The sequence below is a fragment of the Podarcis liolepis genome (assembly GCF_965112155.1).
Source record: "Podarcis liolepis genome assembly, chromosome: 10".
Taxonomy (NCBI): domain Eukaryota; kingdom Metazoa; phylum Chordata; class Lepidosauria; order Squamata; family Lacertidae; genus Podarcis; species Podarcis liolepis.
This window is the reverse complement of record NC_139562.1, coordinates 44,645,182-44,662,361: the sequence shown is the minus strand read 5'-3', so window position 1 is coordinate 44,662,361 and position 17,180 is coordinate 44,645,182. Positions and strand designations below refer to the sequence as shown.

Below are 17,180 nucleotides of genomic sequence, written 5' to 3'. Positions count from 1 at the left end.
AAGGAATGCAAAAACCTAGGATGCTTCTGAGATTTTGCGCTTAACCCCTCCCCCACCTTTTTCTTATGAATTCCTTGCACCTCAATCGTACTGCTTGCTCTCTGTGCTGCATACAGTGCTTCAGATTGTTTGCTAAACCACAATGCAGAATCTGGCCTTTGTCTTTGGATATGTTGATCACAAACTGCACAGGGTATTTCATAATCCACAAATGCTCCCTGCTTGTTTTAGGGGATAGCCCTGCAAGCAAGCTCAAAAAGCCCTTTGAACATAGTCAGAGGAAATGCATGATAACAAAAGTTTTGCAATGACCTGTAAGAGAGTGGGAGACATGCTGGCCCATTTTGCACTGAGACTAATGCACACTTAAGAGATGAAAGAAACCACATATGATTAGTCTCACTACCCAATGTGCAGTGTTGCTTATTTTGCTTTATCATTGTCAATTCTCAGTCAAAGTTGGCTACATAATACATTGGGAAAACTGGGCCCACCTTCTAAAGAACTGGCACTCTGATTCTAAAGTTCTGCATTACGATGATTAATCTTGTTCTGGCAGAGAGTTTGGTACACTTATCCTAAATACGTATTTGTTGGCACAGCAAACCTAAGTTCTGGGCTGTAACAGATTATTCAGCAGCCCCATACTAATAGGTAGACCCTGGTTAGTAACTCCACACTCAATCAGAAAATGAAGAAAGAAAATATTGTACATTTATATCTGTTTTTAAACTGGAACAATGGCAAAGTTATCCAACTGGTAATACTTTCATGAGATCATTTTTCTAGTCTGAGAATTTCAGAGAAAAACGTACCATAGACAGTAGTTTAAATAGGCTAGTAAAAACTCAGACCCTACAAAGTTGGAGTTTCTTCTCGCAAATGAACAGGATTTATGATAAAGGTAAAGGGACCCCTGACCATTAGGTCCATTCGTGGCCGACTCTGGGGTTGCGGCGCTCATCTCGCTTTATTGGCCGAGGGAGCCAGTGTACAGCTTCTGGGTCATGTGGCCAGCATGACTAAGCCGCTTCTGGTGAACCAGAGCAGCGCATGGAAACGCCGTTTACCTTCCCGCCGGAGCGGTACCTATTTATCTACTTGCACTTTGACGTGCTTTCAAACTGCTAGGTTGGCAGGAGCAGGGACTGAGCAACGGGAGCTCACCTCGTCGCAGGGATTCGAACTGCCGACCTTCTGATCAGCAAGCCCTAGGCTCTGTGGTTTAACCCACAGCGCCACCTGTGTCCCTTTTAGGATTTATGATAGGGAGGGAGAAATGGAAAAATAACTTGATCATGATTTTTGGACCATTTGAGTTTGGCAACTGGTCTTACACTGACAAAAGAGTCTAGTATATTTTGCCCACAATTTCAAAAGTATCCATCATGTGTATGCTGGTATTTTAGCTGCACTGAACACGTTTATACTGCAAATGAGGACTAGGGACCATCTTAAGGTTTTCTGCTGAGGGATTAGCACGTTCACTGATCAGTGTGAAAATGACACATTACAGAGTCCTCTATCTAATGCACTGCAGGATAGACAGACATGGGTGAAGGAAGTGTTTAGACATTATCTATGAGACAGAGCAGGGCAAAGCTATTATAAATGGCACAGTAAAGCACAGATAACATCATGCAACAGAGGCTATTAATCTTCGGTAGTTCAAATGCTTCCAGAGAGCACAGTTCCAAATGACAAGCCACATTTTTTGTGGCATGATTACCGCACTAAATCTGACCTATAGGCAGTCCTGGGTTTTAGTGGCCCATCGCAATATTTCTGCTGATTTGGATCACACTTTCCTCCCAGATTTTCCATCTCTGCTCCAAGCTTAATATCAAAGCTCTTTGAAACGCTGTCAGGGCTTTCAGTGCATTTACTTGCAAAATAATCTGTTTGATAGATTTGGATGGAGTTGTTGTGTTTGTATTCCAAGTAAGAAGGCAAAGGGTGATGCTGTTCTGGCTTCCGTTCTTCACTGCCTAGAAAGGGGTGATTGGAAAAGTTAAAAAATGGAAGTTAAATACTGTGTTATTACTGCAGAATAAGGCTTGTGGGGATGAAATTACAGACCTGTAGATTACCAAGGACCCCTGATACTTTTCTGTTACGATTATTGTATACTCTATTGAAATCACCCTTGTGGTCATAATGGGATTTTACAATGATCAACCAGATTGTGGAAGACTATGGCAAAGGCAGTATGTCAATGCAGGCTATCTTGTATAGCCATGGAAACTTACCATCAGCTTCTCTCACAACCACGGTAAAGTATTTCACAGCTCCATTGGTGTCACTGAACCAGCTGCAATTGAAAGCGAAGTGGATGGAAGATTTGGTAATGACTGCATCCTTTTTGTTCACTCGAATATGTGCAGGTGGTGGTGGAGGGCCTAAATGATAGCAGTAGTTGTGTTACAAAAGCTGTATTTCGTCAATACGTACTAGGCACCTAAATGCAAACTTTTACCCAAGTGGAATCAAATATCCACTGAAATGCTCTTCCTAGCCACCAAAACATCTCTTGTTGTTGAAGATTAACAAGTAGAATGCAGCAGTGTGTTAGGTTGCAGTGACCTCCATTGCAGATTTTTGTAGTCTTTCTTCATCTCTTTACATCAGGGGTAGGAAACTGGACTCACCCACTGCAAGCCAAGTTTGTCAGGTGGGCAGGGCTGCTCAGCACTTTGCAAGACCTAACCATCAGCTGCGAATGCCTTTAGAATTCAAATTCTAATGACTCAACAGTGGTTTCAGGCTGCTCATCCCTTCTTTGATAATAGAACACTTAGCATTAAAAGTGCATTTATATTAAGGAAAGCTGCTGGTACATTAGTGAGATATACAAAATGTGTTCATTAGGAAAAAAATCAAACTAAAATGCAAAGGATTTTCGTCATGATTTTTCTTTAAAGAAACCCTTGCAAATTGCTGCAGAGAATGTAGAGAACCAAATTTAAGATGGGGAAAAATGAGAAACAGAGAACCGAAATTGGCAGGTCCTTCCATCCCTAGTGGAAATAAGGTTCACTGTACCTGTGCACATACAACTCCTTCCTCGCTTAATTCCCCCCCCCCCTTGCATATGTTTTAATAAACCAGATTTCTGGTGGGATAGGAGGAGTGGTACAACCCTCAGGCATCACTAGGTCTACACCAATAGGAAGTGACTTAATAAAACACTCTCTGTATACAGATGGTGGCAGCAAGTGCTTGAGAAAGGCATTCTCAGCATGAATTGGATTAAAACCAGAATGTACTTTAGATCAACCAACAATGTGGGACAGCACTGACACAGCGGCAATATGTGTACAGCAACCCTAAATGCAACTGCATCCAGCACTGAATGCACACCATCAGACTGTGTGTGTACATGCCCAGAAACCAATAGTAGTCACCCACCATTATGGAATTTTCTCCATTTTTTCTGAAGGGGAAATGATTGAACTGCTGAGGATTCACAGAAGCTATGCTTTCTTCCCTTAACATCTGGTACAATAAGCAAACGTCAAGAGAAGGGAGAAAGGCTTGTGAGAATCTAGATTTCCTGTTTCATAACTGTAGGAAGGAAGATACACCTAGCTGTTTTGTTTGAAGGATGCAAAAGGGGGGGGGGAGGTGAAAGAAACAGTTTGCAAATGGAAGGCAAACCAATAACTGAGTTTTGCTGGCATGTTAGAATATATAAACTGCCTGTGACTCTTAAAAGTATGAGTCAAGCAAGCAAGTTTAGCAATTAAAAATAACATCCAGTGCTTTGAGAACTAGTGGCCAGCTATTACAACTGCACTGAATGCAGCGGAACAGATGTTCCACATTATGGCCACATGTCATTCATTTCAAAGTATTGCATCATGCATTGGGAGCCGCCCCCCCCCCCCCACTTTTTGCTTTCCATTGCAATGTAGCCATCCATACAATAAAAGGCTTACGGTCTATCATAGTGATGGTATTGTCTTCTACCACCTCACTGGTCATGTCGGCTGACTGTACTTTGATGGAAACCAAGTATCTTGTATGGGGCACGAGGGTCATGATGTTATACACAGATCTCTCCCTCTCTATTCTTCTGGAGAACTCAATCTCCGCAGTGTCCATTTTTTTGCACTCAATACTATATCCATCAAAATCAGAGTCAGGAGGGATCCAGGAGCAAGCAATGGCAGTCGAGTTCTGTGGTCGGCAATGCAAACTTTGTATCTTGTCTGGCCCTTTGAAGCAAAGCAAGAGCAGCAGAATCAATAATGTGCATTGTATATTTCGAGCTTACTTTATAGCACAAAGATGTATCTCACCATACAAAAGCTAAAATTAAATTAGGGAACAGCATGGTAATGTACTAATGCTAATGCTACTGTTAATTAGATGGCAACCACATTATTTAAGTTCCTTTGAACTCAACCTATTACTTTGCAAAATCATATTTATGTCTTATATCTGCTGTTATGAATCATTTATATAGCACTTTTAAAAATTGCTATGTCTTTACAGTGTTTGTCTTACTCAACCTCAAAATAATCCTGTAATAAAATTAGGTCACTGTTTTATTGCTCACTGAGATGAGAGTTAGGAATTTCACTGCTATTTGTGTGTGTGCAATATTTATACCACACCCTCCCTATAAGAACCCGGGGGGGGGTCATAGATATGCCTATCCCATTACAGCCTCAGAACAATCATGTGAGCCAAGTCCAAGGGCAAGGTTTGAAGACATATGGATACAGCAAACTTGCTGAAGCTAAGCAGCTCAGGGTCTTCTCGGTATCTGGATGGGGACAGCACAGGAAACCAACAGGGTTGTCCTAAGACATTTTGCAGAATGGCATCCCCATCATTCCATGTACAATGGAGCCAACTAGACTGGCCATTAGACCTTATTTCAATTCTGGCAATGGGACAGGGTCCTTTACCATAGTGTTTCTCAACCTTTTCCCCACCTAGATTCCTTTCTGTGGCCCCCACTTGTCCTACCAGGACAACCTGGTGCATTTGATCAGTGAGAGCTCTGAGCTCTTCACCACATGAGGATACAACAGAAATGTGAACAGGTAAAGACATCAATCCCCGCACAAGCACTCATGAATCAGCTGGCGGTTGGGGTGGAGTACTGGGTCAAGACTAACATTAAGGTGGATCGCAACAGCAGTACCACAACTATACAAATATATGGCAACATAGTAAGAAGGAGGTCCCCAAATGGATGTTGGGGCTATGGATGTTGTTGACTACTGTGCTAATATAAATTAATATAATATAAATGAGCATTAACTAAAGCACTGGAGGTTAATACCAAACTTTTCATCAGTGTCCCAATATGGTGTCTTACTTGTTCTCACGGTTCCAGAAAGTGATTTACTGTACGTTTTATGAATGATTCCACTAACGCTCCTAACACTGAAGTGATACAGTCGCCCTGGGTGGAGTCCATTTATTTTGCGTCCTTTTGATTTGCTACTACTGTAAGGATTGGAAACTGTGAGGGTCTCCCTTGGGGTCCATTGAAGTTCGAAGTCATCATAATCTGTCCAGTCAGGAGGGCCCAACCACATGATGGACAAGGAAGTGTTGGTGACATCAGCAAATGACACTGTATTCGGAGGGATTGGCACTAAGAGAGAGAAAGCGTAAAATGGGAAAATAAATAATTACCCGGTACATTACTCTTGAATACGTAATACATAATAATTCCAAAAAAATTTAAGAAGGAAACCAACAAATAGATTTCTGTTTTGTTCAGGAGTTATGTATTTGGCCTTGTTCACATTTGGGTTGACTCTCATCCATGTTTCCTCCATTCAGATTTGACCTTATTAGTCCATACCTGTGTTCATTTGCAGCTGAAGATCAAATCCACTAGTTTCCATCCATACCTGTAGACATTCCCTTTTGTCTTTCTCCCTGCATTCAAATTTGCTGATTCAAATGTATTAATTTTGTGCAAACAGGGCAAGCATGCAGGAATCTGCTGAGCAGTGTGTACACCCTTTTTTAAAAAAAGGTATCCACCCAGGAATCGTCAGTAGCACACACCAGGGAATTCCCAATTCCAAATACGTCTGCATGTACACACTTTATGTTCAATCCTAAAATGGCATGCACTTTCCATTCTAAAATAGGAATCTGGTCGTGTGATAGAGCAATATATAGTGAAATCAATGGGGGGGAATGAAGCAGGGAGATCTGGAGAAACCATGGTTTTTTTGTTTTCCAGTATTGCACAAATATGTTTTATTTTTATTTTTAAGCTGCCTAAGGAGTTTGCAAGAAATAGGTACTACCACTGCCAGAACAGAGCTGGTGTTAGGGAAGTGGAAGGTGTGTGGAAGGAGAGTTGCAAAATGGATTCTTGAGCCCCAGCAAAAAAGAGAGAGTCTCAAGTAGAGTTGCATTTTTCAAAATTTATCAAATTATCAATGGATTAGGGAAATTCAAATTTGCATGAGGAAACCAACAGGAAAGGAGATGTTTGAAGGTGACATCATGTGGACAATGCTATTTAAATAGGACTTGAAATACATATTAAAGTCAGGCGTGGACAAGTCCTTTGTTTACTCCTTTCATATTTCCAAAATCATCTAATGACAGCTGTAGGAATGCCCGCCGGGTGTGAAGCACACTTCTGCCCACAGACAAGCCACAGCTGTCTGAACACCATGTTCTATATCTAACCTTCTGCTTTCTCAGTAGTCTGCCGTGCCCTGTCTGTGACCTTTGTCTCCTTCGTTTAAACATTGTTCAAGGGGAAAGTGACGTGGTGGAAACAGGTGCCAAAATAACTTTGTACCACCCCATGATCTCATGTTTGGAAGATGTGTAAAGGGCACAGTCCAAAATGTATCTGACTGGTTCTGCATATTGTGCTAATAAAAAGAGCCTCTGCAAAGCTAGCCGGCAGCTTGCTTATGCACAGCTCACCTGCGTCATCAACTCCTGTCTCGTCTCCTTCACTTCAGACAGCAGGTTCACTGGAGAACTTCCCAAAGTTTTCTACTAGCGGAACATGAAATATTGAGAGTGCTAAAGCCTGGGGGGCAGGGAATGCAAAAGTCAAATCCAAGGTGCACAGGTGAAATTGTTGGATTTAAGGCCAAAGCAGATCAATGATTGGATTTCCCAGTGTCTTTAGTTTGCTACACCTGCTGAATAGAGCATTGAAGCAATCAATGATGGCAGCAACAATATAAACAAGACAAGGAACTGCTGTTCTTTACCTGTTCTGCCTTTAGTATCTGCTGTATTGGTCAGGTCACCACTATAGGTAACTACAACAAGGGTGTATATTCCGCCAGGGACTAAGCCCTGGAAGTGCCATTCTGTCAAGTCTTTTCCGTACTGTGCTTCTTTCTGTGTGCCATTTGGGTTATAGAGATTCAGTTCATAGGAGTCAACGTCTCCTGCTGCTGGGTCCCAGGTAAACCACAGACTCTCTGTCATGTTTTTATTGAACCCTTTCAGATTGGTAACTGAGGCTGGAACTATGAAAAAAAAAAAGAAACAGTGGAGAGTCATTCTGCATCCTAGGGCAGGTGAAGATGACAATTAGTTATGGTATCCATACAAGGGCATAATAAAAATTGGTTAAATAATAATAATCCTAATGTCTCTAATCATTAAACATTTTAATTAAAAACAACCCTATTAAGTTCCTTTTGGTATTTTATACTTTGCGTTCATATTATTCTTTCCGCTTTTTAGCTGCTTTTCTTTACAAAATGTAATCCAAGGTGAAAGATTAAAACTAGCATAATAGCCAAAACAGAATAAAAACATATTCATACATAGAAAAGGCAGGTCTAACACATCCCACCCACTAAACAAGGCCACAAATATCTGAAACTCTCCCAAAGGTCTGGGTAAATAGAATTTTTTTGCCTGGTGCCGAAAATAGTGGTGGCACCAGGCATACCTTCATGGGGAAAGCATTCTGTAAGCAGGGAGCTACCACTGAAAAATGACTGTCCCTGTGTTGTCACCCTCTGTCCCTCCCTTCCAGAAAACACACAGAGAAGGGCCTTGAATACCGAATGCAGGGTCCAGATTGGTTCATGTGGGGAGAGGCAGCCTTTGAGGTACTAGGGTCTTGAGCTGCAGAAGGCTTTATAGGTCAAAACAAGCACTTTTAATTGAAACTAATCAGTAGCCAGTGGAGTTATGCCCACTGTCTTGCCTTGATCAGCAATCTGGCTGCTGAATTCTGTACCAGCTGTAGTTTCTAAACCGTCTTCAAAGGCAGCCTCCCCATGTACTTCCTGAAGGTTACCAGAGCATAGACAACAGAAGTGAGGCTATCCTAGTCCAGAAAGGGGTGCAGCTGGGCCAACAGCTGAAGCTGATGGAAGGCACTCTGCCACTGAGCTCACTAGAGACTCAAGAAACAGTCATGGATCCAGGAGTACCCTCCAAGCTATGTACCTGCTCTTTCAGAGGGAGTGTGACCCATCCAGAGCAGGCCTCATCCCATCCATCTGGTCTAGGGAGCCAGCCACCAATAATGCCTCAGTCTTTTCTGGATTAAGCTTCATTTTACTGGCTCTCATCTAGTCTCATCTACTCTCAAGGCCAGACATCAGTCTAGCACTTCCACTGTCACACCAGCAGATGTAAAGGAGAAGTAGAGCTGTGTGTCATCAGCATATTGCTGACAACAACTGGACTGGTTGCCCAGTTTGTGTACATCAAACACATGCCCAGTTAAGCTTTAGACAAATTGGAGTTTGCCAACACAAATTTGCATCTTTGATCTGTTCCCTTGAAGAAATTCAAACTTCGTTATTTGTTTTAGGATGCTTCTGAGAACCCTTCTATCAAGACATAGGAAAGCAGTCTGTGTTTTCTTTATCGGCAACTCCTCTAGCAATCCCTTCTTACAATTAAAGTAGCCCATTGAGGTTTTAAAAGTGTGTCTCGCCGCTGATGGATCAGCTCATTAGATACTTTTACCTGTTCTCCCAAAGATGGATGATTCATTAGTAAGCTTGCCACTATGGGTAACAATCACCATTTTGTACAACCTTCCTTGTACTAAGTTCTGGAAAGAATACTGCTTGAGATTCTGGTCTCCTGAAGTTCTGTCCTGGAGAGATTGGTCTGGATTATATAGAAAGATTTCATATTTGTCCAGCTCCCCCTGAGAAGTTGTCCAGCTAAACGACAGGCGCCCAGTGGTGGTATTTGTGACCTTCAGATTTGTGGCAGCTGCTGGAGCTGAAATAAGAGAAGATATTGCATCCACTGTTGTAGCTTTTGGCCAGCAGTAAGAAATGGGCAGCAGAAATGTCCTTTGAACCTCAGAAACTATGTTTATACATGTTTCATGCCAATATTTTCCTTCTATGTAGATTAACCCTTTGCTACCATTAAACACGACACATAGTTTAAGGGACATTCTCAGAATCTTGAGTAGATTGTTTTGCATTTATTAATTTATTTATTATCCTGCCTTTATTTGAATCAAAATCAAAGTAGTTAACAAACGCCAAAAAACGTGTAGTTAATACAGTAATTTAATAATTTTTGTGTTTGTGCAAAAATATTTGCTCAGGCCAAAATTAGTGCCAAAGAATTTTCATATGGTACTAAGATTACCCTTTTATCTGGGACAAAGTAAGCAAAATAGCAAGCATAAGAAAATCATTTTCAGGCTGAATATACATTTTAGCCAATGTTGCTTTTACATATTTTTAAGTTGCATATTCTGGGAAAGTAAATGCTGATTTAAGCATCATGTGGCCCAAATCTGTTTTGCTAGATTTATATTTAGTATCGTCACTATCAGTTGCCTCCATCTCCTGCTCAAGCAAAGTTCTCATTAATTTCAGCGGAACCTTCTGACTGAACGAGGACAATCCATTTTACAGGTAGCTGCGGTACTGCAGGCCCGTCTCCAAAAGCTTAAGGGAGGGATGATTTAAGGAGTTATATTATTTGTATATGTGCTGACATATTTAAAACCTATTCTGGTGCCTCAGCTAAAAAGAAAGTAATTAAAAATAACAATATTCATTCATAAAGGTACAGATACAAATATTCACAATACACTTTCCAAGTTATTAAAAACGGAGCAGGTCTTCCGGAATAGTCTACGTTTATAGCTTCAGTTATTTTGCTCTCCCCTAATAAAAATGCTGGAATTACCTGTTCGGCCTTCAGTTTCTGCCCGACGGCTGAAGAGGCCACCGCTGACTGTCAATATTTGTACTTTATACTTCTTCCCTGGTGTTAAATCTTCAAATTTGTGTTGCTTAGCAGTAGCTGGCTCTGATTTGTTGCTCAGAGGGATGCTGTGCTCAGTCAGAAGCAGGATGTCGTAACGTTCAGCCACACCAGCAGCGCTTTGCCAGGTCACAACCAATGAGTAACTGCTGTATGCATTGTCTGCATGTAATTTCTGAACAGGAGCAGGGACTGGGAACAATGGTTTAAAAGGTGAGGCTCATTCATGCGTCTTGAAAATTATTAACTAATTAGTTGTGAACACACACACTAGACCAGTGGCGTAGCGTGGGGGGTGCAGGGGGGCCAGCCGCACCGGGCGCAACATCTGGGGGGGCGCGCTCGCACTCTCAGCTCTCTGCCCCTACCTGGCTCACTCACTCTCTCTCACTGCAGTGCTGGCTGTGCAAATCCGATCCGAGCCGCTGGGTCGCCGCCCACTGTGGAGGGGGGGTGCCAGGCGTGCGGAGAGAGAGCGAGGGACTATCTGGGGGAGGGACAGTGCAGCGGCCGCCTAGCGCAGCACTGAGCGCGGGAGAGAACCAGACCAGACCAGGCAGCAGCAAGAAGCAGCTGGCAGCGGCAGCAGGTTAGGGGTTAGGGGACGCAAATTACTTGCCTTGCCCCGGGTGCTGACAACCCACGCTACGCCGCTGCACTAGACACACACACAATTGTTGTTATCAAATTCAGTCAACCAGATCTCTTGTTCAGGCCAATCTGTGTCATCTTCCCATTTCCTTAGCACACAGAATATTTTGTAGTCTTTTGTATCCATCCTCATTAAAATTATATTTTGCAAGACAGAGAAGAGTGGGGGTGACATACATACCCATTCTGGTTCAACCAGGAGTCATTCATATTTATTCAGACCTGAGTTTAGCTAGATGCAAATAGTGCTCAAAAACTGATGTACCGTTTATTATAAATGTCAGGCCTACTAATCTAGTAAAGTTTTTACTGATTTAATGATTGAGAAATTCAGTATAAACGTATTTACATTTTTTTAACAAAACACACCTCAGTGGGAGGGTGCCTTTTTGAAGATCTTGAAGAAGTGAAATCTTTTCTCTTTGATATTCTGTAAATAATGTTTAGCATTCATTGGCCATATTCAGATAATCATATCAAGGTGTAATGAGCCAAGCTATGAACAAGCCTTTACACAGCATTTATAACTATCATTTCTTTTTCTATTCAAGCTTTGAAACAGATCAGTATATTAACCCACAGTTTGACTTTGGTTTTAATATTGTGACTTGTGCTGGAGCAGGTAACTACAATTTAAACAAAGTTGTTGAGAATTTACCCATCACTGTTCTGAGATCATGAACTTACAGAAATAATGGATGAGATTCACCTAATGAACTGTGTCGGTGGAAGCCCTGCACAGGGGTGTCCACTTGTGCAATGGGGTTTCCCACACCCCAAGAAACAGGCTCTGGAGAACCAAGAAAATCCCCAGATAGCACACTGGGGGAGGGGATCGTTCTACCTGGCAATCTGATATGCTTGTGCAGATAGAATGCTTGTAATTGTGCAACGTTGAATTCTACTCAATGAATTTTAGCCTGTGAACCTAAAATTGCAACTGAGTTGCTCTCACTGAGCCAGTGTGGTGTAGTGGTTAAGAGTGGTAGTCTCGTAATCTGGGGAACAGGGTTCGCGTCTCCGCTCCTCCACATGCAGCTGCTGGGTGACCTTGGGCCAGTCACACTTCTTTGAAGTCTCTCAGCCCCACTCACCTCACAGAGTGTTTGTTGTGGGGGAGGAAGGGAAAGGAGAATGTTAGCCGCTTTGAGACTCCTTAAAGGGAGTGAAAGGCGGGATATCAAATCCAAACTCTTCTTCTTCTTCTTCTTCTTCTTCTTTCCCCTTCCCCATTCCTTTGTGCTGTTCAACAAGAAACTGAATGGTCTTCTTAATTATTTTGCCCTGCTTTGATTCAGGGAGAAACTTACTTGTTCGCCCAAAGGCTGTTGAGTTGTTGTGCAAAGTTCCGCTCCTTGTCTGTACAACAACCCTGTACAGCTCCCCTGCTTCCAGTTTGTTAAATGTGTGATCATTCACATTTTTGGAAACGGTCTGGGTATCAAGGGGGTGGTTCTGATGGAATATTGTGACTGTGTAGGAATCAACATCTCCTCCTGCATGGGTCCAAACCACTTTCAAGCTGTCTGTCATTCCGTTGGGCGAAATATGAATGTTTTTGACAGCGCTTGGAACTAAAGAGGGGGAAATACCAACAAGAACGGCCAAAGAAGTCAATAAGTATTTTCTTACCATGCCAATTTTTTTTGTTAAAAATTGTGGTTAACAAAATTGTGAAAGCTAGATAATGACCAGACCACAAGACATGGAAGGCTTTTACCTTGTGATTTTTGTAACAGAGTATTAAAAGGTTGGCATTAAAGCGGGATGCAGGAATGGCACAGTCAAGTTGGAGAGGAATGGCAGATCTCTGTCCATGAACCCACAGAAAGCACATGGTCATGACAAGTGGCATTTCTAGGATGTGGTGGTAACAGGATGAGGGAAGTTTCCAAATTCCTGCACCTGAAGGCACATATAGCCAGAGTCCTGTGCTGAGATGGCAGTTAACATTCTAGGTGCAGCTGCGCACTGCTGTTCTGTGCTGTTGCTTTCTTACTTTGTCACTGGTGGTTTTATTTTACGATTTCAATGTAAATGCTACTTGTTTTCATTGCGGCACTCGCCATGGGACCATTCAGCAAAGGTTCACTTAATATTATATAGTTACAATACAGAGAATGAGAAAGACAGACAGAAAGACAGAGAGAAAGATACAAAGAGGCTGTTGAGAAGTGACGAGCTAAAAAGGCAAGTGTCATAGGGAGATAAAATAAAGAATTTGAACTTGTTATATAATGGACCGTATTATACATGGCAAAGGGAGACCTGAGTCTTTAAAAAACATGACTGGCCTAATAGCAGGAGGTAGCGGATGAATGTAAAGTGATAAAAGGGACAGGCAGGTGAAGGTTGATGACCATTCCTGTCAGATGGTGGTGGTGGTTGCTCGTGAGTAACCGGGCAGGACTCCGACCTGTCTTTTGCAGGTTTTATTGGTGCAAAACTATTTACAGTGCAGAACCACAGAGTTCATGTCTGTCTTAGTCACTTGCAGAATCCGGGAGTGGCCCCTTCCTGCTTCTCCCCCAACATAAGAACTTCGGCACCCCAAGCCTCCGCCTCCCTTCCTTGTGTTTCCCTCCTGGCCAGCCTGGCAAGGTGAGGTGCTGGGGTTCCCAGCAGCATCCTCTAGCCCTTTCCCCTGGAGGTGTGGCTTTCCCCAGACTCAGACTGACGAGGTCTGGTTTGCGGCTCCCAGCAGCATCCTCTGGCCCTTTCCCTTCTTCTCCACTGGAGGTGTGGCTTTCCCCACCGCAGGAAGAGGAACTACTTCGCAGTATTTTCGAGGGCTCCCTGTATCCCAACGGCCCCTCTGCCTCCCTCTCCTGTTCCGATGGCAGACCCCTGACAATTCCCATCTGCTAATAATTCTTCTACCCAACTTTCTTTCTCCCATGCAGGTTTGTTTCCAACACTAGAGTTTGACTGAAGGAAAAATGACTTTAGGGGTTATAAGTAAAGGTAAAGGACCCCTGACCATTAGGTCCAGTCGTGGCCGACTCTGGGGTTGTGGCGCTCATCTCGCTTTATTGGTCGAGGGAGCCGGCATACAGCTTCCAGGTCATGTGGCCAGCATGACTAAGCCACTTCTGGCGAACCAGAACAGCGCACGGAAACACAGTTTACCTTCCCACCAGAGTGGTACCTATTTATCTACTTGTACTTTGATGTGCTTTCAAACTGCTAGGTTGGCAGGAGCAGGGACTGTGGAACGGGTGCTCACTCCGTCGCGGGGATTCGAACCGCCGACCTTCTGATCAGCAAGTCCTAGGCTCTGTGGTTTAACCCACAGTGCCACCCGTGTCCCATTTAGGGGTTATACAGTGATGGGAAAACAAGATGGCACAAAGTGAGTGAGTCAGTACTCCTTACTTGCATGTGTCCTTTCCACTTTAAATCACCACTCCATCCCCAGTTTTACATCTGATTGAGGCAGAATAATGTTTAAAGACATATGTCTGCCTGTGTCTTGAGTGGTGAGAAATGGCACCTGTATTTCTCAGTCTGACCTACCAGTTTCTGAAAACTTGCAAAAAATCACATTGTAATGTACCAGCACAGACACTCAAAATCTGTTTGATATACATTTTTCCTAACCTGTCAGTCCTTGTATAAAAGTAGCTCGTTCTGCTTTTCCACTAATTGTGATGACAACAATTTTGTAAAGGCGTCCTGGAGTTAGAGACGTGAACCTGAATTCTTCAAAGGTGTTTTCAAGGTGATTGGGTGGGAAAACCTTCATGTCGTTGAACAGAAGCTGTATCTCATACTGATCAACATCACCATCAGCTTTGGACCAAGTAATATACAGCTCTTCAGTGCTTTTACCACTTAGAGTCAATTTCTTTACAGATTCTGGGACTGGGAAAGGAATGACAGGACATTGTCAGGCAGCAATAATGACTATTACTGAAAAAGAAACAAAGTGACAACAAAGGTATATAAAGAGCCAATACATTGCTGAAAGCAATTATGTGTTGAGCATAAAAGTCTAGTTTGTGAAAAACAAAGGCACATATATATTTTGCATATGTATAATTTCTCATAGGCTCTCACAATTTTTGTAAATACATGTGTGCATGGTGACATATATTAATTTATTAATAATACAAACATATGATATAACAATTTGGAGAAAGCAAACCACATCAAACGTTAAAGAATGGTTAATGACACTGATTTCAATAAGACACATTGGTGAAACCTGGGATAAACTACTACAATGTTGTAGGCCATGTTGAATTTTTTTTAACTTTCAAATTCCAAAAATGAGGGGGATTTGCTAAAAATGGGTACATGACTCGGGAATTCAAAAGATATTTCATTTAAATTAATATAATTTAGTTTTGCTTGGTAAATAAGGTATGTGTAAAATTGCATAGAAATCATTAAAAATGATTGCCAAGTACTTGCAGTTATATTAATATATTATACATATTTTACATTACCTGACATTTTCAGAAAGTAAAATTAAAAATTCTTCAGTTTTCTGAAAACAGCTTGTTTCTCAGTCAACATAGACTTACCAAGCTAAATGTTGTCCAATTACAAAAACAATAGCAGATTTGAATTCCCCACCCCGAAAAACATATTTTGAAGACCCCTCACTGAAGAAAACTAGAACGCTGGATAGTTAACAATTAAATTGGACATTTTCAACATTGAGAAAATATTATTATTGTCCACCCGGAGCATTTATTTACCTGTCCTTCCACTGGCCCTTTCACTAGTCTCATATTTTCCACTCTTTGTGCTGACTGTGACACTATAAAGTCTTCCTGGAACCAAGTTAGTGAACACACTTTCGTTTTTATCCTTGGGGACGGTTTTTGTTTGGATGAAGTCATTGTTGTGCTTGATGATCACTTCATAATTATCATAGTCTCCTGTGGCGTGTTGCCAAGACACCTTTAAATAGTCACTTCTTGCAGAATTGCTCACTGTAAGTCCCTGGACGCTTGAAGGCACTGAAAAGATAGAACACACTCCAACGTGTCCTGATTTCAGAAATAATAAACATGCAATGCAGACCGAGGCTAATTTGAGAAAGAAATTGGTGTGTGTGTGTGTGTGTGTGTGTGTGTGTGTGTGTGTGTTGGGAGTGGAGAGAAGACAATGAAGCCCAGCTGTTGTCATGCATAGTTAATGTGACTAGATGGGCCAAAATGTGGATGGAGATGTAAGCTCAGAACCCATCCAGATTTAACTGAAAATAAGATGACAACATTCACATTTTTTGCCTACAATTCCTGAATCCCAATCCAGCAGGTGATATATGGCTGGGTCATGTTACCTGGACCAAGGTAGGCATGTCTTATTTCAGGGGCGGCAAACTTTGGCCCTCCACATGTTACTGAACTACAATGCTCATGATCCCTGACCATTGGGCCATGCTTGCTGCAGCTGACAGGAACTGTGGCTGAGTAACATCTGAAGGACAAAAGGTTCCTAACCCTTGTTTTATTCGGACATGTGAAATCTGAGCAAAGAGACAAACTACCTCTGCCATGGATTCTCTCTCAGTCTCAGGTTTCCTGAGATATAAATGACCTTTAACAAGGGATCTTTTGCAAGTAGATTTCAAGAGAAATAGACACCTGAGACTGCAACTGAGGTGTGACTCAGTGGGGCTTACTTCCAAGTAGACATGCATAGGATTGTACTGTTCCATGTCCTTGTCCTTTACTGCCTTCGTATAAAATGCATTTCGCTGGAAAATGTGCATGCAAATGTTTTTAAGCTTTGAATGTCTATTTATAATTTTTTCCCTTTTGTAAACTTTCCCCAGAATATAATTAAACATTCTTATGAAGAAGTATTTTGAAATCATTCGTCATGTTGCTTTTAAGATTAGGGGGACCAACATCTACAGCAGACATTGTTCCTCTGTTGTCATATCATCATTTCCCTCTTTTCCGATTTACCCCATGCTCCCCGCAGTGGTATGAATAAAAATATATATGCCTAGGAACAGTGACATGGTTTCTCTGTGACTGCGAGTATATCGTATACCTCTTTCCTTCACCTTTTTACCTGTTCTTTCCTGACTGAAGGATTGCTTTTCATATTTTCCACTCTTTGTAGTTATTGTCACATCATAGAGTCGCCCGGGAGTGAGGGTGTTGAAGGAACATTCATTGGCAGATTTTGCAATGGTGACAGTATGAACAGTCTGCCCTTTATGAGAGAGTGTTACCAAATAGCTGTCTACATCTCCAACAGCTGGCAGCCAGGAAATACTGAGGTAATCGCTCCGCCCTGAATTGTTCACGGTTACTCCGCTTACACTGGAAGGAACTGTACAACAA

General features: G+C 42.1%; 1 protein-coding gene across 5 annotated transcripts in view; it reads right to left on the bottom strand.

The window, feature by feature from the left end:
- PTPRB (protein tyrosine phosphatase receptor type B) overlaps positions 1-17,180 on the bottom strand; it is a 74,359-nt gene that overhangs the window by 21,636 nt on the left and 35,543 nt on the right. For all 5 annotated transcript variants that reach the window (XR_014516565.1, XR_014516566.1, XR_014516567.1 and 2 more), the window contains 11 exons: positions 16,906-17,169; positions 15,576-15,839; positions 14,470-14,733; positions 12,180-12,443; positions 10,141-10,410; positions 8,947-9,210; positions 7,218-7,481; positions 5,333-5,614; positions 3,939-4,217; positions 2,250-2,399; positions 1,745-1,988 (listed from right to left, as the gene is read on the bottom strand). Coding sequence is in view for 1 of the 5 variants with exons in the window: in XM_083463201.1 (XP_083319327.1) it covers positions 1,745-1,988; positions 2,250-2,399; positions 3,939-4,217; positions 5,333-5,614; positions 7,218-7,481; positions 8,947-9,210; positions 10,141-10,410; positions 12,180-12,443; positions 14,470-14,733; positions 15,576-15,839; positions 16,906-17,169 (2,809 nt within the window). In the remaining 4 variants the exon portion in view is untranslated. The remainder of the gene's footprint in view (positions 1-1,744; positions 1,989-2,249; positions 2,400-3,938; positions 4,218-5,332; positions 5,615-7,217; positions 7,482-8,946; positions 9,211-10,140; positions 10,411-12,179; positions 12,444-14,469; positions 14,734-15,575; positions 15,840-16,905; positions 17,170-17,180) is intronic.